At 45.2% G+C, this 23287-nt stretch overlaps 1 protein-coding gene across 1 annotated transcript; it reads right to left on the reverse strand.

The window, feature by feature from the left end:
* Positions 1 to 5812: 5812 nt before the first annotated feature.
* btg1 (B-cell translocation gene 1, anti-proliferative) lies at positions 5813 to 11383 on the reverse strand. Its single transcript, XM_076158999.1, has 2 exons — positions 10936 to 11383; positions 5813 to 7370 (listed from the first exon to the last, which is right to left on the reverse strand). Exons 1-2 carry the CDS (start codon positions 11078 to 11080, stop codon positions 6964 to 6966), a joined length of 552 nt encoding a protein of 183 aa, XP_076015114.1. The 5' UTR covers positions 11081 to 11383; the 3' UTR covers positions 5813 to 6963.
* Positions 11384 to 23287: the final 11904 nt, after the last annotated feature.

The following is a 23287-nucleotide window of genomic DNA, read 5'->3' on the forward strand; positions in this document are numbered from 1 at the left end:
ACACCCCAATAAGGCCCGATGCCATACCTTGGCAGGAATTCCTCTCCTGTGCAGTGTGAGCCGACTGTTGACTGAACTGACACCAGCAGTTTGGAGAGGGATAAAGATAGACGGAGGGCAAGGGGAACGACGGGGTGACGGGGACACGAGCAGATTATGGAGAAAGAGAGGGAGACATACGTTGACAGGAGATATGTAGAAAGTCGGGGAAGGGGAGAGGAGAGGCAATGTGAGGATCTTTATCTCCTAATGAATTGTATGTCGGATGAGGAGTGATGGAGGCTTGAGACGGGTAGGAGCCATATCTCTTTTCACAGTCTCTTTCCCTCAGTCACCATAAAAAGACCACAGACGAGGCAGAACAAGAGAGACAGGGGCAGATGTGTCAGGGCCTCTGCTGCAACACACTCTGTCCCTCTCCGTATGAGTGTACATTAACGTTTCCAAGCACAACACTGATGATTCATTTAAGCACAAAGTAGCTTTTCGAGTAAATCATTAGGTCCGGTACGTCGTGTTCTATCCCTGGATTTTCTGTTGACGATGCAACAAAGTGCCTTGATGTGTTGTACACATAAGAGTAAGTATAAAGACAGATGAAATTGTTGATGGAAAGATCCACTTGGCCAAAGATCCAATTTCTCTTCTCCTACAACTGTTATCTTTTGTGTCTATCACTAATTCACTCAGTTCTCTTACATAAATGTGTAGTGACGTGTTTATCCGGCCAATTGCTCTTTTTACGGCAGATTTGCTTACATAACCACAGATCCAAATCTAATTCAGTCACGCGGAAGGTAAACAGGCACAGAGGCACAGACTTGAGGCACAGTATCTCAAGCTACACACATTTAGGGACACATCCCTCCCACAGTTAGTGGTGTGACCCCCCCGACACACACACCCTCCCAGCCAACTGTCTTGCATTTCAGTCACTGTCCCTGTTAGGACGCTTGGTGGGAAGGCTGTGTGTGTGCGGCTGGGGCAAAGCAGATCAAGTCAGCTCTGAGGATGAATAGAGCCCAGAGGGGAAAGAGAGAGGAATATTTGGTCCAGCCTCTATACCCTGGAGACCTACAGGGGTCGAGCGGGGCCCCATTTCAAAGGAGAGTCAACTTGTCCTTGGCTTTGACGCAGCAAAAACAAGTGAACGGTCACAAAATAAAGCCATGTCTGATAATCTCAGCTCCAGAGGATATTTGTGTTTCAGTCCTATATCGGAGAACAGGAGTTGTTTCATGTGAAATAGAGGAATAAAATTTGCATTCCTTTTCCTGGGGGGGGGGGGGGGGGGGCTGTGGAAACCTTTGTAACCCTACTGTACTGTAAATACACACACACACAGACAGACAAAGGCAGTGTAACTTATTAAGCTCCATTATAGCTTTTGTCCTTTAGCACACAGAAAGACAAAACCCATACACACACGTTTTTTGCAGGAGAGCCATCCTGTCATCTGACCGGGCAATAGAGCGGGGGGCCCCCAGATGTCTGCTCTCCGCCTGTTAGCCGACACACGAGCTCACGCCGTCGCTCACCGACGCCTTTTGTTCTCGTACGGTGACATATTCACTGTACGCGTTGGGGCCGAATCGCAGATGCTGGCAGAGTAATGTGACATGTCAGTGCCACGCAACCACTAAGACAAAACTGTAAAGCTGAACTGGCTGAGGCGGCTTTCTGTTTACCGCCGCCTTACGCCGGAATGATCTCGCGGTTATCAGCCAAAATCCAGCCGCACCTTTCCTCTCTCCGCCACTTTCTACTAGATTGTATCGCCTCCGCAGATCGGCCTCTGTTGCTACACGCGTGGGAGGGTGAGGGCAGAAACGATTACATCGGTGTTTCATCAGTGCCAAGTGGGAAACTCCGGTGCAATTCTGAGCTGACAAATCAATGGCGCTCCAAACGTATGCTGCAATGAGCTTGAATGAAGGCGGGGGGGGGGGATTTTTATTGCTTCTTGCACTCACAAATTTGCATATCCTCATTTGTTTGGGTCTTTTTGAAAGTAGAAAGGCTGGATCCAGGAAATTGAGTATTTTTTCCACAGATGAAAAATGTCAAAACATCTTTCTCAAACGAGTCATTGCTTAACGCTGTCCAAGGACAATTGCAAAACCCAGTAAAATGCGGACTGCTGGTCCATGGTGTTACTGTTGGACAGATCTCCACTCATTATCTTCTCCCCTAGATGATACTTTCATACAGAACAAAACCGCAACGGGGCCCTGTAGACGGACACGCCTGAGGAATATTTGATGTGATTCCAAGAGGCTAAATAGGGAAATTCAAGGCGGTGTGAGATCTTATCACCTTTGCTCTGTTTCAAACTTCAGTGCTGCAGTGTTAAAGGAGGTAAACACCTGACTTAAACTCAACCCCAGCCACCTGCTTTTCTCCTCTGCGCCCTCCTCTGCCCACATGCCCTCGCCTCCTCCTTTCTAAACCAGCTCGTCTCGTTCCTCCTTTTGTCTGTGTGTGTCAAAAAGAGCCAAATGTTTGTTATTTGTGGCCTGGTGCCAAGCAACCTACAGGAGGGGGAAGTTCAGATTAATCCAAATTTAATCCAAAATGTTTGAGAGAATCCTTGCTAACATTACTATCTGAGGCATCCGCTCAGTTAGAAAGTGGAAGGCCTCGTGGATTCATTTGGATAGGAAATGAAGCAATTTCTTCCAAGCGTCTAAAAGCATCATGTTCATTACGTGCTTGGATATGAAAGTTAGATTTAGAGAAAGTAGCAAAAAGGCTTTCAAAACTGTCTAGTTAATCCTGCAATCGGCAGATACACTAACATAACTAAAGAATTGCTACATCTACCTCCAGTATAATATTGCAACAGTGCTTTAACAATATATGACCTTGAATTCATAGCGACATATTATGCATTTTCTGCCCCAAGAGAGGAATGTTAGTGAGGAAGAATTGCTGATCTCATCTTCAGTCCTGCGAGCACAGATGGCTCACAGCTTGGACCATAACATCAGCATTTTGGTTTGTTTTGCATCCGATTGTGAGATAAGTCTGTGCTTGTCAGTCAGATATGGTATGAAATGCTTAGCAACATTGTTTTAACTCAGTCTTGTAAATATAAGTTATAAATAATGACACAGCTCACAGGAGTATGATGCCAAGATAGGAAATCTTTTATTACAGAGAAAAAAAACTTTTCTTCCAAAATATAGAAATCTGTACAACTTCCGCACAATCAATTTACATGAACTGTACAAATTTACAGCAGTTCATCACAACATACCCAAGGAAAAGAAATCGAACACGATAAAGATGTACTGACATGAGATCACAAGATAGACAGCTTTTCTTCTTGGGTAAGCTCAGATTTTTTTGTCTGTTTTCTGGTTTTGTATGTAAATAGAACAAAAAAGGAGAAGAAATGGAAAAAGATAAGAAAAATAACCCAAAGGATACGTCTACGAGTACAGATCATGGAAACTAGTATTTTTTTCTTTTTTTTACCAAAACAACTTTGGTCCTTGCCAACACTCCCATCACAAATGGCTTCACTTACGAAAATCGTTATCCATGTTAAAAGATGAAATACAAAAGGAATACATCTAAAACACCTCAGGATAGCAATTATTGGCACTTCCCATGTGTAATGTTATGTACTCTACCATTTGTTGTACAATTACAATACATTCTACAATATGTAAAACACCTCAAATGTGAAAGTGGCAATAATTCAACTAATCGATGACAATATTGACGACAACAACAACAAAACTGCTGTTCCCTTCCCGTTTCATGTCTTAACATGCACAACTTTTCCATAAGGGTATTTATTGAATGTCCGAGGCCTGAGTTTGGCAATACATTCCAGGAGAGACTCCTCGTGTCTCAAAGTAAAAGTCACAACTTCAACTTGACATATTTAGTGCATTTTATGTGCTATTTTTACCTCTCACTACTCAAAAGCACTCTTACAATAATTCTGTAACCTATGTGCGCACAAGCTGAATGGATGCCATTTATATAACCAATATCACGGGGGGACTTGAAACCATTTCTTGTAGAGTATAGTTAAAATTTGGATTTGGTTTTCAATTTTGTGGGTCCTAAATATCTACGAATTTGATGATTCAGACTAAACATCCTCTCAACAAGAGGAGCAAGAAGAGAAGTAGGGGAGTGGCAGAGTGAAAAGATGAAAAAAATCTACCAGTGTGACCATTAAGTACATTTAGATAAAAAGTGAGACGAGGCGACCATCTCACATCCGAAATATAGACCAATCTCATAATCACATGACATAATAAAAAGCTATAATGGAGCAGTGTGGTGGGGACCAAAGCTCAGTGAGCTCCTCTCCAGCTGGCCAACATGGAGTCACTGCTTTTCACAGATTGCTGAAGGGAGCATCAGCTGGGGGAGGGGTGGGGGTGGGTGGGGGGGGGTTGCAGTGCGTCAAAGGCCATAGCTCTACTACCCATGATCCTCTCAGACACTCGCGGGCCCGGTGGTGGCTGTGGCATCGGCCTGCTGCGACGGACCTGAAGCCTAGGTAACACCTGAAGTCCAGCATCCATTTCAGCGAGCCTCCGCTACGCAACACCAAAGCAGGAGTGAAATGGGGTGTGCCAGTCAGCCATGACATCCTTTCATATGCATGTAAACAAAGTTGCTACTCAAACTCATTAATCAAGTTGAAGCACAATCCAGTGAGATGAATTAAGAAAACAATAGCCTAGTACCCTCAATTCTTCATCTTTGACCCATGTTTCCTCGTCACTCACTAGCCCCCCAAGTGCAGCTTGAGCACGCCAAGTGCGTGTGCTGGTTTTTATCCATCACTGCTAAGGGAGGGTTGAGGGCTTCTGGTCAGGGGGTGGGATGCTGAATTAGTCCAGAGGGGTTGCCGGAGGGATTGTAGCTGCCCTGGACAAGAAGAGTCCGGCCCTGGCTCCCCCTCTCTCACACCAGCTCCCGGCCCCTGCCCTTCCTTACCCAACTCCCTGCTGTGACGGATGATGATATGTGTCACATTAAGTCTAACTGCGTTCACAGGGGGTCAGCTAGCAGCATGCTGGCTTGCTTTTGGCTGAGTAGGAGGTCTGAGCTCAGGGGTGATATGTGGCACTTGAGGCACTCTAACCCCCCACTCAAGGGGGGTGGGGTTGGGAGGGGGTAGAGGGTTCTGAAGCCGCCAGGCTGGAAAGGGACCTTTATTAAGTGTCCAGGCAGCACCTTGCAGCAGGCTGGTTCACATGGGCCTGCTGATCAGTTTAAAATCACAAATGGCTCATAGTTCATGACAATGAGGTCTCCATAAGGCAATGCACCTCCAATGCACACAACAGAATAAGTACTTGAAGTCTCTCCCCTATCCAAGACGCTGGATATCAGAAATGGAAACGGAAGGCTGGCAAGGCCTCGAGTTAAAATTAATCTCTGAACAGTCGCTGCTCCAGACCTCCCTTTTGGCCAAAGTCTAACACAGTCATCAAATAGTCCAGACTTCTTTCTATCAGCAACATAAACCACCCCCCTGTTTGAGTCTGGGGGCTAAGAGCTAAGCCCTGCATCCTGCCAGGGTGTTGGTGAACAGTGCTATATGAATGGATAACTGAATGTTTTTAACATGCCACAAAAAGTACTCTCCACTAAAAACAAGCGCTCTGAAATGTTCACAGATACAGTGTAAAATGAAGTCCAGAGTTGCACACTCCCAAGTTAGTCCCTCCTAACGTGGGAGCTACAGTATAAACAAACGGTTAAAAATGGGGAGGGCAATAACAACGGCATGAAAAGATGACATTCGAATGGATGGAATGCAGGCGATTTTTCTGAAGAAGTACACATCCCACACAATCTCACGTCAAAGTGCATTCAATGTCAATTCTGACAGGGCCACATGAGCAAAGCTGGATACCCCTCAATTAATTACACCCGCCCCCCTCTTTGCTACACTTTGAATTTTGGTGATACAGGCGATGACATCGAGTGGAGGGGAAAAGGGGGCAAGTACACAACACAGGAACTTGATTGTGAATTTCAACAACATTCATTAACCAGGGGGAAGGGGAGGGGACTAATCCCCTGCCTGCCCCCGGAAAGCCACACAAACATGAGTGATGGGAGGGCAACAGTGCAAAGAGACACACCGGTATCCATAGGTAACAGGTGCCTCAACACATTCCACTTGCGCTTACATACAGGCTGAGAAGGTTGACGTGCATGTTTTCTGAAGCTTGATGATGATGATACAAGCAGGAGGAAGAGAAGCTGAGACAGAGGACCTTTTCCCAGACAGCTACAGGATAAAGAAAACAAATGCCCTGTGGTCCAATAGGGGGTTATAGAAAATATGCTCTTATTGGGCATTTCTTTACCTTGAGCTTTTATGGTGAAAGGTCTGGTCTGAACCTTAACTTCCTCCCCACCAAAGAAACAACAAATCAAAACAGCAAATGGAAAAATCTCTGGATTTGATAAACAAAGGGGTAACTCCTAGCAGAACTCCTTTACAATTTACGTTTTGGTGTTTTAGGTGGTGTGTCAGACATGGTACCCATAGTAACCACAAGTAAGAAAAGTGCAAAGTCAATGCTGATAGCCCCTTCATAGATGGAGCTGGTCGCCATGTTGTTTGCAGTTGGGAAAAGTGGAGCCAGGCTCCATGGGGGGGGTTCCTGGTTGTTTGGATGTTTTTAGCTGCCCCAACAGTTCCATTTCGACACTGAAGAAACAGAGTGCCCAGCTGATCCAATGACACAACAGAACAGATGACAGTGGGGAGAGAGGGTGAAAAATATCAAACCTACAAGGTTTCCATCACCTGGACGATAGGCCACATCCTCTGTTTTTTCTTAACCTTTTTCTTCTTTCACTATTTCATTTCATAATCTTAGCTTTAAAAAGGCTCACCCTGACCTGGCAAATGGTTTGACCGATCACGGTGTGACCCTGAACAAAGGTAGGCCGATGTGACGGTGTCCCTCTTTAACTGGACACAGTCATCATGTTGTAGGCTTTGGAGGGACTGGATCTGCCCAGCACCATCATTTCCTCCTTACAGCTGATGTGACTGTCCACCATGGGGCTCACAGGCCCACTGTTTCCTGAGGGGGAGCTGGCGCCGGCTGCCACCGGTGCTCCTACGACCACCCCAGGCTGCGACTCATACAGGACGCAGATGGAGCCGTCCTCGCCAATGCGGTAGGACACCTCGAATGGGTCCACCCAGAGCGTCAGCTCGCTGGGCAGCAGCAGGTATAGTTGCTGGATAGTCAGGCCGATGCGCTGGCCCGCCTGCCCCACCAACGGGTCCATCTTGTGGTTAATGCGGATGCAGCGGTAACCTGAACCCTTGCAGGGTCTGTCTGGGAACCAGTGGTGCTTGTATTGCTCTGCAAGGACACAGAGAGGAAAAGGGAGGGAGAATTTAGTCTTGGCATGAGGACGCTGTTGTTTACAGTAATGAGAATGACATCATCATGATGGCATAAAAATTACTCGTAAATGAGCAATAATTATTCCAGCTTGTTGACCCTCTGTGGGTTTCTTTGGTTTCCTAGTGTGTAGACTCGGAGGAGCCAAACATCATCATATCTCAACATTGTGAGCGTGTTGTTTACATGCACCTTTATACTAAGATGATGCACACTGCTGTGTGGCTGTGCATGTGAGTCACTGAACAATTAGCAAAGCAGAAAAAAAAACTGACGAGAAATTAAAATGGAGTAAAACTGCAGTTAATATGATTTTATAGTGGTTATCAGCTATGTCTAATGATCCAAGTGCAGTATAGATTATTGTCCCATACATATACAACTAAACAGAACTGTCTGTTGTAATTTGTGACTAGTCTGGGTGTCCTTCCTGACTTCTGGACAAATGCGAGAAGATTTTAATCTGCTGGTTTGTGTTTTTGCCAGGAAGCAGCTTGTGGGGGGATGAAGCGGGGTGAAAGCCATCTTGCCAGAACATATAATCAAAACATTAATATGCAAATAACAAGTGTACTAAAGATAATGGAGATACAGAGGAAAAATACTTTCAGCGAACCAAAATCTATGCGCTCAAAGTAGAACTCTTCAAGTCTATCTATGCTTCAATAATACTTTCATCTGTATATGTTCAAACTAACTCAATTACAAATGGGAAAATAGCTTGGTTGTGTGCACTGGAAAAAAAAGAAGGAAAAGAACAAATGACCACCAACTGCTCCAGGCCTGATAAGCTGTGGCCATAAACGGGCGATCGGCGGCTCCACAGGCCTACGTGACAAAAGAGGGCCATTGAATTGCACAATCCCTCCCCCGGCTGTCATCAGAGTCACAAAGTCTTCCATGACTGGCTGAACAACAACACCAAAAGTGTTGAAGTCTTGGCCAACCATCTGGGACGCGGGGACCCCACCTCTTAAGGTGGCAGGATCCTATTTTTCTGCCTGTGGTTCTTCAGGCAGTAAAATGATGACTCAGAGTGGTGTCACCTATGGTGCGTTTGTGGCCATTTTGGAGAAACGATGCATCTGTTGACTGTCTAATTCAATGCATATGAAAACACGTTTTTCCTGTTTTATACAACTACTCTCATCCATATTGAACCCCTATTTAATATTAATTACAGAGGCCAATGAAAACCAGGATATGTGAAGCGGGCCGAGTCTTCAGGCTGGAGCTCAGAGGCCACCTGTATGCATCTACTGGATAATAACACACCCCTCCCCCACCGCGTCGCAGAAGGCTGTGCATTGCCGAGTTGATGGACAGGTTGGCACTCGTGAAAAGAGCACAAGAGGCCGAGCGCTCTTTCAACCCCCAGACTGGGCCACAAAGGCAGCTACCTACAAACCCTGAAGCAGCTGGGGAGGGATCAGCTCAGCGGGGCCTATTCTTAAAAACCAGGGCAGGGAGGATGAGGAGGAGGGGGAGCGAGAAGCACAACAGGAAAGCAGGCAGATGACCACATGCTTAACCTAAAGAGTTTAACGAAAAGAGGGATATTTAGTGTAGCTGACCTAGCAATGTATTGCGCAAGTGTAAACTTGGCCCATCTTCTTGGCAGTTTTTTTCCATAACACACACGCACACACGTCAGAATGGTCCGACCCAATCACAACACACCGAGCTGATAAACAGGAAGAACCGAAGCGCTGCTGACTACAATTACGCAACTATATGGCGGTTTCAATCTGATCACTAGGACTCATTTCTCCATTTTCCTTCTCTCAGCACAAGCAGGAGGAGCGATGCGTCTGGCTTTTCATTACACACACACATAACAGTGTCAGTGATTGTGATGTTTCCAAGCACAAAAGAGATGTGACTGGCCTAGTTTAGCAGCGAGCCCCACGGGGTTCTCACACACTGTCTTCGCAGAACGTTATCAATGTCCATTATAGTAGGTTAAGTTAAAATCATAATGAAAGAAAGACGGATGAAGGACGGCCCTGGCTGTTCCCTGTTATTTACATTTACCCCATATCCTTTGTTTGCGTGTACACCATGATGGAGTAGCTGGGCCGAGTCTCAGCAAGTTCCTCCTCCATTTCCTCCCAGATTATTCAGTGCGGCCTACATCTGTACGTCCCTCCTATAGGCTCCCAACAAAACAAACCATCCCCCACCCTGGCCCCACAGCTACTAAACCCTCTCGACTTCACTTTTCTGTTTGCAAACACAAAGGGCAAACTTAACTCTTAGCACATTTTAGATCAAAAGAAAACACCACTTGGTCAGAAAATGAATTTTGTATAGACTAAGGATGTATCAAAGAATGACTTCTTAGTTTGTTTGGTTCTTGGTTCTTTGTCTACTTTTAAGTTATTATCATATGTTTAAAATCTGAACATCTGTGGAGCATTCTGCGCTATTATGCAATGATGGTTGTTTTATATAACAGACCTACTTTGGACTTGGAAAAACAAAAACCTGCAAAGCTGCAGTGTGTTACCGCACAGACATTATACAGGGAATGTAGGTCATCTGCTGCTATAAGCGCTGTGTGGATGGAGTGTGGCAGATGTATGGCAGCTTTAAAGCCTGGGACGGGAATCTGTTTACAGCAGGAAATGAGGCACAATCCCACAGAGCTATGGCCTCTAAAAAACAGATCATATGCTAAATGAACGCTGCACAGCGACTTTAGGCCGACATAGTGCAGCCTGCGGGTTTGTTTACGTGGAAAATGACGTGGAAAGCAATCCAGTCAGACTCGCCTCCATTCAACAACACAAAGGCACGTCCGGGTATGAGCCATATGGCGATTAAAAAGTCATAATGTAATAAAAGATCTCCCTGTATCCATCTGTATGGAAAGGTGGCAGAATTTTACGGGAAAGGATTAACACGGAAACGCACGATCGATTCGCAACACAAGCTACCGATTTGCATCATAATAAAGACACTACAGAACAATAGACTAATGAACTGATGAATCAATAATAAATGTATTAGTGATTTTCAAGGCTTTGGTTAAGGTATTGAACGTGTTTTCATTATTAGCCTATTTCGTCAAGAGCATTACGTAATTGAGACTCCACCAACTCACTAGGGGCTGTTTTGCTCCATTCTCTCTGCTTAAGAGCTTTATCGAACGAGGCGCACTTCCTTGTTTAAACCCAAGCGCCCCTTTCCCTCGGATCTGCCCGAAAAGCGACAAAAACAACCCGTTTCTTTGTTTATCCTATACGATCGCGTCAATACATTCGTCGAATAATCCCGTGAGCTCATTCGGATTGTGTATGTGTGAGCGTCTTTTCTCTCCGCCGTGCGCAAACAGCGGTGCGCCTTGTTGGTGATACTTAGAGAACAAAGAAAGGCTTCTTCTTCACCATTCTCGGAGCAAAAACAACAGCATTCGAAGCTATTCGGATCAAATCAAGCATATCAACAGTACAGATTATCATTGTTTGCATTATGGAGCGTGTGTATGTGTAGATTGAGGTGTATTTTCTGGTTTTCTTACCTGCCAAAATGTCCTGTAAGCTTTGGTTGAATGTTTGGACCTGTCGGTCGTTTACGTGTCCTTTTACCCTCAGAAATCTCGAGAGAAATCCGACGGCGGCGTTGATCTCTTGTTTCATCGTTCCCCGGGCACAAAGAGTATGCATTGAGAAAAGGCAACGGCGACGATCCGTTCGCTTTGTCGTCTTTCTTTACGTGTTTGTCCGATTGTTCGCCTTTCTGTCCACTTCTGAGCAGCGATCCGTATATTTTGGCGTTTGTGTTTTGTCTCTGGGCATTTATTTGTCGAGGTAGAAGGAGATTCAGAGCGGGTCCGTGCGATGGGACGGTACAGTGCTGGCAAAGAGACGCCTGTTGTTGGTAAATACAGGGGGTTGGGGGGATCGTTGCTGCCACGTTTGCCAACCCGCCCTTCTCACTGTCCTCCACCAGAGTGAGGCGCTTTGAGCGGAGGATCGGGTTTTATAGGGCCCCCTCCGTCCCCGTGGGCCGGCACAAGCAGCTCCAGCAACAAAAGAGCACCAATCCGGGCACCGCCACCGACTGACGAGCCCCATATAGGCGGAGTGGACGGCGCTCACGTCATCGCTCTGAAAATAAACAGAGGTACACAGCAGCATGAAGCCACGGGGCGTTCAGGCGCAGTAGGAATCGTGGCAATCGAGACGAGGAGGGACGTAAACAAAAGCAAGCAACGGCAAGCGTCGGCAAAGAGCACAAAGGAGACGTAGAGTGTCGTCGTCGTCGTCGTCACGGTAGTTAGTAGCTGTATGTGTACAAGTGCACGTTTACAAAGTTCAGGAAACGTGACTCTACTTTGCATTAACAAATTATTCTTGTTCCATGTTTACAAATATCAAAATCAGCTGTATGAAGTCGAAATTTACCCCGCACTTATCATTAAAATGATTCTCTTTAGGAATACACTATTTTTTTTTTACAGATGTTAATAACCAGAATGCAATCTTTTGAAAAGCAACAGGCATTCTGAATTTCAACTCAACCATAATAGTAGACAACATCAATATAACGACCTACAAATGTACAAAATAGAAGATAACTATGACAGATCTTGACAGAGACTGTGAAGAGGCTAGAAACGGACCAGAAAATGAATTCTAACCACTTTTGAATTATAGTTTAGGCTCTATGGGTCCAGAATTCCCGTATTTATCTCATTAGTTCATACTAGATAAATAAACATTCCACAGGCCTTTGTATACTCTCTGTTACCACATGGATCCACATGAATATACATTTCTTTGTTATGGTTTTATGCTGACTCACCAAAAGTGGAACTAACAATGCCACTTGTAAACAACATTCAGACCCCACAAGTTTTATTGTCTTGTAGGTTCAAAGTCTTAAATTATATTGCTGCTTATTTTAAGGTCAGCTTAAGGAACAGGTGTGTGTGTGTGTGTGTGTGTGTGTGAGAGAGAGAGTGTGAGTGAGTGAGTGAGAGACAGAAAGATAGAAATGAACTGTTTACATTACCGTGGTATATTAAGCCCAGTGTTAAACATACTGTCTTGCTCTTTTCAGTGTCTGCCCATATATGTGTTTGCGAAAGGGCGTTTCGGTCAACTATAAGAAAAACGCTTCATCTCTGACCTTGTTTAGTGCCAGGGAGGCAACGCGATATCAGGAAACGGTGAAATCTAAGTTCTTTTGGAGCTGCAATCCCTACGTGCTCATTAAAATCAGTGGAAAAGTACAGGCTGCTGTGCTTTGTTTGCTGCAGCCACAGTCACGATGACCCGCTGAGCACTCTAATCATGATGCAATCAAACAGATCAAGACCACACTGATTTGTTCAGCCGCTGACCTAAAAAAAAGTGTACGAAAACACGTACAGACACTGTGTGTGCGCGTGTGTATGCACGTGTTTGTGCGCTGTTACACGTCCTGTAATTGTGATTTAATCACACTGCCATTTGTAGGACTCTCCACTGCTGACCCTTTGTAGCTTATCTGAGCACTCAACTGCCTAAAAATTATTTTATTATGTAGTGACGAACTAATTGTAGTCTGCATCTTTTCACCAAACACACACAAGTGTCAGTTTGAGAGGGGATTTGACAAACTGTTACTGCATAAACAATCTTAGGTTACACCTCCTGTTTGAGGATTAAAGTCTGAAATATTTAAATTTTAATGACATTCATTGTAAGCAAAGTCTGATGTATCACTTGTGGTGTATGAGATTCTATAAAAATGTATGAGATTTTATGGTTTTGTAATTATGATGAGATAATGAATGGCCTGGGGTCTATTTATAATTTCAGCAAGTGCAAATTTGAGCAAAGCAGAGCTGATTTGCAATGAGAGAAACATTAGAACAAGCTGTTCAGCAACCTCAGAAACTCAATTATACCCATATTAAAGTACAAGAAGCTGCATTAACAGCCCAGAAAAAACTTCATATCCAGTTGAATGTGAGAAGAGTATTGTAAAATTTGAAGGATTAATATTAAAACACATTGCTTTGTTAATCAAACGCTGCTGAAATGTGTTTTTAGAATACAATTATCTGAAGTATTGTCCAGCCATAGTGAGATTTGATAGTGGTTTGGTCAAATTCTCCCTGATGACCGCTGCTTCTAACCGATGACTCACTACTGCACACAACAAATGGAAAACCCTGGTTTCACTTGAGGCCAAAGAGTTTTTCTCATTCGGCCGCAGAAACACTTATATACAAGTTCACACATGCATACACTCCCGTGTAGTCACCACACACACACACACGCACATATTCACTGTTCCTGTTTCATTTACGCACCCCCTTGCTATTTCATGAGACGACAGAGAGTTGCGCCATTGCTCTGAGAGATGGGGGAGGGGAGGACTCGTGTGTTTACAAACATGTAAAATAACAAACAAGCCTGTGTGTTGTTGTCTGTGTGTGTGTTGTGGCTGTGCACGTCACTGTTTATGTCGAATGGAAAATCAATTTCCAACAAATCACAAACGTCTAATTTCATCTGTGGCTCTTCGCATGTTTACCATGAATTTCGCATGACACCCACATTCCTCTGTTGCGTTCACATCCTGCTCAAGTGAGATTTCTCCTCACCCAGACTAAGTATTACTGTAAAGATAATACGCCATTCACCTTTGTTCCAACCCCCTCACCAAGCAGGTCCTCTGTTGCCCTGTAGTCTATATAATGGGCCCATATTGATCTGCTGAAGGTGCTACCATTATCATAGCAGCATATATATGTAAATATATAACAGCTCTATTATGGAATTGTGAGATAAGCCTTTATTATGGTGCGCATAACTTTGATCTTCCGACTAGGCCTCACACAGAGTTAATTCAAATGCCCGCAGACAAGGAACATATCGCCAAACACGTTCCATGATTTCCCCCAAAATCATTCAATCATGTAAAATCACCAGTGTCACTTGCAATATTGACTTAGTTAGTTTCCAAGACAAACCACAAACCACCAAGACAACAGCGACGGCTCTCATTCTCTCTTTTCATATCTTTATGCGAGGACAGAAGCCAAAAATCGTTCAAAACACACCCTTGGATGGCACCCGAGTGGGCAGGATTAGACATTAAACAGCAATGTGTTACGTTGGCAGGAGCTGCAAACACAACACTGTAGTCGCTGGCGTGGAATTCCCCCACCATGTTCCCGTCCCTCATTACTCCTGTTGAGATTTCTCTCCCGGGAACACGACGGTGGCGGCGAAGCGAGCAGCAGATTTGCGAGCAAGCCCGATAACACATCTGTACCAAACTGCACAACGGTGGACGGCTCATTACTGACAGTCTCTGTGTTTGTGTTTGTGTGTGTGTGGGTGGGTGGGTAGGTGGTGAGGAGGGAGGGAGGGAGCGTTTTAGTAACATGGTAGAGGAGATAAAAGTCAAACAGGATGAAAGAGAAAGAGAAAGAAACAACTACTGACAGTTTGAGAAAATCCCCAAACAGCGAACCTAAAAAACAAACACACAGGAGGAAAGGTGTGTGTTTCTGGGTGTGTTTCAGAGGAATGCCCACCAGCAGTGGGTGAAATATGCCCCCGGTGGTTGCCAGACGAGGGTGGGGTATCCTGTCGTTACGTCGGGCGCTCGCCGCTCAGACTAATGAATGGATGCTTTTATCTACCAAAATTGCACGTGAACGACAGCGTAGGAAAGAATGTCGGCCAGGTCTGCAGCCACAAGCTTTTCCAAACAAGCTTGTTCGCGGTGTGTATGTATGCACGCTCGGGCATACATACAGACAGACAGATGGGGTGGGTTTCAAAGACAGACACACACACACACACACACATACTGGCAGAAGCACAAACATGCGGGTCACCGAAAAGCTAAATCAACACAGGCGGCGATTCGTCAAGATGGCAGACAAAACAAGACCCTGGCATTCCCCCAGCACATGTAAACACACACACACTCACGTTTCCTTAGCATTCAGACAATGGTCTCTTTTTGGGCAGTGGGGGCTTATTGTTTGAGCACAGATTCCAAGAAGTAGGTCAAGTTTTGTAGTTAATGTTTGGGGGAGCAGGAAATCTGAATTCGAATCAATATATCAGCGGAGAACACACTGCTTTGACTTAAGTTCACGTGTGGGTTTGCATGATAAATGGAAAAAAGCTGAGTGAGTGATGTGTGAGTGTGTAGGTGCGGCACAGACAGGGTTAATCACCACCGCCGCCGCTCAGAAAAACAAGCCAGGGAAACACTACGCCCTTCCCACTTTAATCCCTGTTCACCAGGAAGAGACTCATCTGAGGAAACCACAAACTTTCCATGATGCTCTCTCTCCCTCTCACATACACACACGCACACATGCACACATTCTCTAGTTCTCTCTCTGTCTCTCGCTCTCGATGGTGATTCAAGCAGGAAGCAGTCTGAAGCCACCGTAGCTCAGGCTGTTCTGCTGCCTGGTTTTGGCCTTGACTCGCTTACGAAAAAGGAGCAACATGGCCGAACGCCCTTTTGAAAAACAACATTCTTGCAATATAAGATGTAATTATTTCTATTTCTCTCTGTATCTTATCTTCCACCATGTAAAGCTGCTAGCGTCTTCACTTATTCATGCTCTGCTCTCGCTGAGACACTTTTGCGCCGCACAAAGCCAGATTAAAGTCGCCCCATAAATGCATAAATTGATGCGCAAATTATTCACAATTATTTATTTATTCTTTCCTCTGGTGCGTGACGCTCTCCATGTGCCCGCTGACTCGCTCCCTCGCTATTTCTGCGCCAAAGAAAAGAAGGGAGGACTCACAATTCACTGCTTTTCGTCTACAGGTCCCTATTTTTAACACGATAAAGCCCATGTTGATGTGTGTGTGTGTGTGTGTGAGTGTATATTTAGAGGTGATATTTGAGATGGTGGGGCATCTGTGGATACCAGTTAAATCCAGTCGCTTCTAGAATGTTCCTCATAGGATACTGAAGCATTGCATAACAGGTAAAGATCGCACTCGAGACAGCAGTTGGAGTGATTTTTGAGAAGGGGACTAGATGTTTCATTAAATTTGACGCAACGGCATCCATGTTCTCACATGTAACTGAGAAAGTGTCCTGGCTGCCGTTATATAAATATATCACAGTCACATCTTCGTGGCTCCAAACATCAACACAGTGATGTCCTGCATGGCCTTTAAAGGACGTTTGGCTCATATGTAATCACAACGGCGCCTTCTTTCTCCAAATCTAGGTCCAGTCTGAACTTGTAACGGCGTCTCTTTGTGGCAGGATGTTTCTGTGACCCCCAGCTTGTGACCTCTTCAATGTTCCACCCAATTATTTTAGCCCCCAAACAGATGGAAACCCTGTTAGAAGTAGTGCGACTCTCTGGATGTGTGGCATAACGGCGGTCCTGGAGGAACAGCAATGTTTCAATGCCCCGCGGCTGAGTCATTACACACACACACACACAGCTTGGCGTCTGTGTCTTTTGTGTGGGATATAAATATGTGATTGGTCTATGAATATTGCATACACGCTCTTCTTTATCCTGGGCCGCGTCTTCACACGCGCTGAATGTAACATGGCCACGTGAGAAAACAGACATTAGCATCTTCCTGCGTGATGCCGCTCACACGCATCAGTGTCCTAAGTGGAGTGTTTAACTCTGAGAACTGAAACATTTAGACTTGTTCAGGCCCAAAGAAAGTACTTGCCATCATGCACTAATCATACTCAAAATTAGATGAGTTCTTTGGTTCTTTGTGTGTTTGTGAGTCGTTTTGTTTTCAAGTTTTTCGTGTTTGCACAATTGACTTTTCTGGCCCATTGTAAAAGGCTCTGAGTTCGTTTGGCGTCTTAACATATTAACACTGAGTCATCAGCCTGAGGACAGTCGAAGCCCTTAAATGAGCCAGGAGTGAAAACACCCATAGAACCCCTTACATAAATGAAATCTGTTTTTCCTGATTTGGTTGACATATTGTATCAGAAAGTGTCAAATCAAGGTGATCTATGAAGCTTTGTCTGAACAGGAATCTTTGTGATCTCATAAGATCACAGACAGCAGGGTTATCAAAGGTAAAGTCAACATTAAATAACATAATCTAGCGTCCTTATTTATCCTGGTTTGTCCTTATGACGGCAATCTGTCTGCTACATAACAGGATTGCTCGCAGTATAATTTCAAATCCAATAGAAAGTGCATGATAACCTTATCAATCACACAGATAAAAGAAAACACACACACACACACACACTGGCTTTGTTATCAGCTTCTGTCAGCGTACCATAGCTATAAGCTTGAAAGAAATATGGCCGCTCTCTTAGAAAGGGTTAAATATGACAAAGAGAGAGAGAGACAGGCAGGGGGAGAGCAGGAGCCAGAGAGAGAGAGAGAGAGAGCGAGACCTCTGAGTCAGTGACGACGCTAACTAAAGCCCTCGACGTGACTCACGCTTTAAACAGCCTCAGACAGCTGGGGATCAAATCTCAGTCCAGGCCCACGCAAGCTGTTTGGTTTCGCCGGGAGCCACTATCTATGTCACGCCGGCAGCGGCCGTACTGGGCCGGGCGCGGCCGTACTGGGCCGGGCGCTTCGTGCAGAGGAGCCCGAGCCAAAGTTCAGCGCTTTCCCTCTCAGATCAGCACAGATTAGGCAAAGAGGAGACGCTCGTGACTGGACGCTATCTTGCCTCATGGTGACTCACGGGTTTGTTTGATTTTCCATGTGGTATTTGAGAGTTTGCTACCGCCCCGAGGTCAGTGAACACAAACATATTTACAAGATGTTTAAAGGTTTTCTAGACTTATATATGACATACGTGCTTCTATGCACCACTTGTGCTCCTGGTTGAGGGAGGAGAGTTATCTACCCTCACCTCCCACCAGTGACAGCAAATCATTCAAGCTGTGTACTGTACGTTCAGCTCAGATGTGACCTTTGACCCCCTCTGTGCTGATAAACCTGCAACCGTCTGTCACTGCACGTCAGGGAGCACTTTCAATAATGGTGTGCCTGAAAAAAAAAAGAAGCAGGTTTATTGATCGCGGTATTACCCCTCTCGTCAACTCGCCGAGGTAAAAATCCCCCCGCGTCAGCAGAGGAGGCGCGGCAGGACAGAGGACGGGGACAGAGACAAAGACGGGGCAGAGCATGATTTGTTATTGAGATTGAATGGGGAGACTCAAAGTTGCCGCTCTTGCAATTCAAAGCGTCCTGAACTAATGCAGGAGCAAGAAGCGTTTCAGACACACACATCCAAACAAGGGACAGCTATACGGGGGTCTCTGAAACAACAACATGTCCTCTTACTATGGAGACAATAAATACTTCCTCACTAACAGACTGGACCCTATGTAGATTTTTAAAGGAGAGGCTATTTGTGGACGTGCTGGGAGACATGTCAGGGCATGTCAATGCAGCAGCTCGCCCAGTGGGGGGGCTGAGGTTGAAGTTAGGTGGTGGGTGTTGAAATTTCACATTGGGCCTCCAGCTCTTTTTGATCAAAAAGACGCAGCGTGCGCTGACATTCTGCCTGCTCTTTGATTTGTTTTAGGTGGAGTTAATTATTAAGAGTTAAAGGTAGGTCACACCATATGTGCAAGGAAGATTTATTAAAGAACTGCTGAGGAACTGTAAATCATGTTCAGGGCTCTACGCTGGCCAGCTTTGTCAGGACATGTTGAGCTGCGACTGGGACGTGGCCAAACAGGATCTCACCATGTGTGTGTGAGTGTGTGAGGGTGAGCACGTCAGCATATGAGGCTCAAATGTCTCTTTCTTTCACTTATTTCTACCTGTCTAATTGTAAAGCAACAGGTATTAAATCTTGCAGACACCTTGACAGAGTGAATCTGACCAAAATGACATGTTTCAGGAAAACAGGCCACTCCGGCGTCGAGTTGAGGACTTCAGGAGCTGCAGTATATAAAGATTGAAACCGCCTCGGGGAAATGATTCCGAAAGTTCTGAAAGAGAGAGTTGCGTATGTGTTATTGCACGACAGCTGTAGGGGAGCTATATGACAATGTGCTCACAGTTGCTATGGCGATGTCAACAGAGCCACCCACTCCCCTCGTCGTCGTCAGAGTAGGCAAGCTCAATTCACACATCTGAAAACACACACAATGCCAGGAAACGCACGAGAGAGAACATTCCTGTGGGAGCACGAATGAAACGCAAAAGACGGCGAGGACGTGATGGTATGCAGACGTCACGCATGGCGCCCGACACCAAGTAGCTGATTGAATATTCCCAACCGTGTCCAACAACAACAGATATTTAAGCCATTGCATAATTTTTCTCCATTTTTTGTCAACCCAGCACATGTGTTAGTCACGTTTACATATGCACTATATCAAAAGTTCCGAAATCCTCATCATCTTCTGTCCTTAAAAAATATTTTCACATCCCACTGTGCCGTGTGTTTGCTGTGTGTGCGCACAGAGAGTAACAAAGGAATCCAACTTCCAATGCTTTCATCCAATATTTGAGCCATATGGTTGCCAAGTCTCTCAGGACCACAACAAAGAGGACTAATCTCTACTTGTCAGCTTGGACCTGTATAGCAGCTATAGAATATGACAAGTAGCCCCACCCCCCAAACCCACTCAGTCCCACCCTGTAGGACAACACGGATTCGGCTGACAGGCCCTGCCTCCCGCCTTGGCCTCCGCGGAGATTAAATGAGTGGCGGCGGCGTGTAGCACTCTGGAAATTGGCGCCGTGCTGCTCCTGTCTGCGCTGTCAGGGAACTTGTAAAGAGGAGGCGGGCACAGGTGGGAGCGGAGAGCGAAAGCGTTGCGGATGACAGGTGGAGTGGGCGCAGAGAGAAAAGTGCAAAACGACAAATGGCGAGACAGCAGAGGGCGAGAGACAAAGAGCGAAGTGAATCGTCCGTCAAGATGGGAGAGAGGGGACAAGTGTGGCAAGGAGTGAAGGAAGTGTGAAAGTCAGCTGTATGTACATTAACGAGAATATTAGAGTGATGTCACACCGCAGCAAGTGTGTGTGTGTGTATATGCGCTTCCATCAAAAGTCTTGTAACAGTGAAAAGGACCCGGTGTCATTGCAGAATTATACTGAGACGCTACAGCAGAGGGGAAAGTGATATTATGTTAAGGTGACACGCCAGCGAGGAAGAGGAGATGCTGACGCTGGGTTTGGCTGCAGTGTAGCTTCTAAAATATAGTGTGAAAAAGTGACTAGAAATAGAAGTCGTACCTAATCTAAATATAAAACAGGGTAACAGCGCACACTATCACCTCAGAAGATGGGGAGGTATTCTGTGTTCTTTGTCTTTCTCTGTGCGTTGTTGTAATTGTGTGTTATCCAATGATCCAGGCCTTTATGAGGAGTCAAACTGAACCTACTGGAAGCACCCATAGATGAATTCAACTGGGTTTGACATCAGATTGTCTTTTCCAAAGCGTGAAATGTCTCAGCTGTAGGTTTAACTCCACCATCTCTAAAGGGCCTACAGCCATTTCTGAGCAGCAAAAGTCATATTTCTCTGAAGACTGAATCATTTTTGCTGTTCTAGAAAGCCTGGGGTGTGTGTGTGTTTCATCTGAAATTACATTTCTGCGTGCAGTTCGTACAGCCTTCGGCGAAGTCTTCACTTAGCTAGAAGGCGACAGAAGAAGTTAATTGGCTTCTTCACGTGCAGCAGGAGTGGGGGGGGGAGATGTTGTTCAGGCCTTGGCACAACGTTTGCCCTGGGAGAGAAGACGAGGCGAAGATTTGCTGATGATATCTGATTCGGGGCTCCATCGGCTGTTGTTTCTGGCCGTCATCGGATCAGATACACCAGAGACAAAGGCTTTTATTGTGTGTACGTATTTATCCTTATCAGCTGATGGAGCAAAAGCGAGATAACCTCAGGCTTTTTCTGCAAACTAAATAGCGGCGTGGCGAGATGGACGGGAGTTCAAAAGGAGACGTCATAAACGCTTAATGGAGGGTGAGAGACAAGGACAAAGTCTCCGCGAACATATCAGAAAACGCTGTGCCGATCAGGAGATAACGTGCATAATAGAAATTACGACGTAGCTATAAATAGAGAGGAGCACAGAGCGTCTTGTTCTGGTCAGGTCAGGTCGCTCCTTCCTCTCCAGTGTCGACTCACATGCATGGATTTGTTCTTTGGAATATGTTATGGGTTATGTGATGTGTATCTATACACGTGTGTGCTAAAATGTAAATACAATAGGGGTTGAAGGTGTGTTTGCTCCCTTTCTCTCTTTCTCTACCCCTCTCTCTCTTTCTCTCTTATATTTGAGCTAAATCTCCAAATGATCCCATCTGATGCTTTAACACCCAACCCGGCGTGACACACACTGCAAATGTGTGGAAGATGATAGCCTGAGTACTCCTTTGCGTGTGACCATTTGTCCTCTGCAAAACAATGATCCAGTCTGCTACCCACACACTGGCTGCACACACACACACACACGTCTGAGTGCTGTAATACACAACGGTGCGAGCGTCTAGCCATGGTTTAGTGTGTTACCGGGTCAGGTTTGACCTTTGTCCTGTGGTTGTTAGTCGGTTTGGTCTCGTGAAAATTAAGCACAACGAATAATTACAGGTGTGACTTTGCTGTGTGCATCCCTCTCTCTCTCTCTCTCTCACACACACACACACATATTCAGGCATACATTTACAGCATACTGTATACAGTATAAACACACCTGCCTGCGGCCCCACACACCCACCCACACTCACACACACACACGCTCCTCAGTCTAGACTTAATCTGTCATCAGCCATAAGCACAGGGTTCCTGGTCCCCGTGTCCAGTCTGAGCTGAGCCCTGTGTGTTTACCAGGCTTTTTCCTACCATGTGATATCAGACAGACAGAAACAGGTCGGCCGTGTGTAAAATGCCCCCGAGGCTTTGAAGATTAGCGCACTGTTTGCCTGGGACTGCCGGTTTAGGCTCAGACGGTGATTCAGGCTCAGGGACTCGTTGCTGAAAATGACTGAAAATTGTGTTTTATGCACTATCCAGTCTCTTTAATAAGTGTGTGTGTTTGTGTGCGTGTGTGACTTTACACAGGCCAGTCCAGTCTGTGTTTGTGGGGTTTAACGTGTGTGATGGCAGCCGGAACAAAAGACGGACACGCGGTTGTAATTGGCCAAAGCTCAGGCATTCCAGGGATTCAGCCCCAGAAGCTCTTTGATTGTGGGAAATCAAGTGGAAATCAGGGAATTACAAACTTTCTCAGTGGAGATTTAGGCCAGCATGGAAGTACAGTTCACATTATTGATGTAGTACCAAGTCTGATTTAGTTCTGCAGAAACAATCACCTAAAACTACAAATTGAAGTATTAGTAGACATTTGAGGCTGTATTAAAGGTATTAAAGGTGGGAGGAAGCTGCCTAGCAACATTATTTTACATTTTATTTCATAGTAAGACAACAAGAAACAAAAAAAACGTATATTCATGGAATGACATTAATATGATTCTGTTGTTCAGGGAATATATATATGTATTTTATTCAGATTTAACTTTGGACAAAGTTTACAAATACATTGTACGCCTGTAACGACTGTTGTGTGAAGTAATGTGTATGTAGAAACTCTTGGCTGGACACGTATTGATCTCAGGCTGTGTTACCAAACACTACAACAAATCACTCTGCAGTCAGACTTTTATTACACAGTATTACTTTGCCTCGGGGAGACACCTGTACTTATTACAGATCATGTAACAGATCACAGGAGTAAGTACAGGACAGCATACTAACAAACACACACTAACACGAACAAACACAACCCCTGCATTAGGAGCCTATTGGCCAGTCTAGCCAGGAAATCCAACCATATGGTGCAGTAGGCAAACGACAGCATGTGTTTGTAAAAGATAAAGCCGGGCTTTGTAGTGACGCTGCCTTCAGGGA

This window comes from Genypterus blacodes, unplaced genomic scaffold, assembly GCF_046128005.1.
Source record: "Genypterus blacodes isolate CSIRO-AG114 ecotype Tasmania unplaced genomic scaffold, CSIRO-AGI_Gbla_v1 ptg000090l_1, whole genome shotgun sequence".
Classification (NCBI taxonomy): Eukaryota; Metazoa; Chordata; class Actinopteri; order Ophidiiformes; family Ophidiidae; genus Genypterus; species Genypterus blacodes.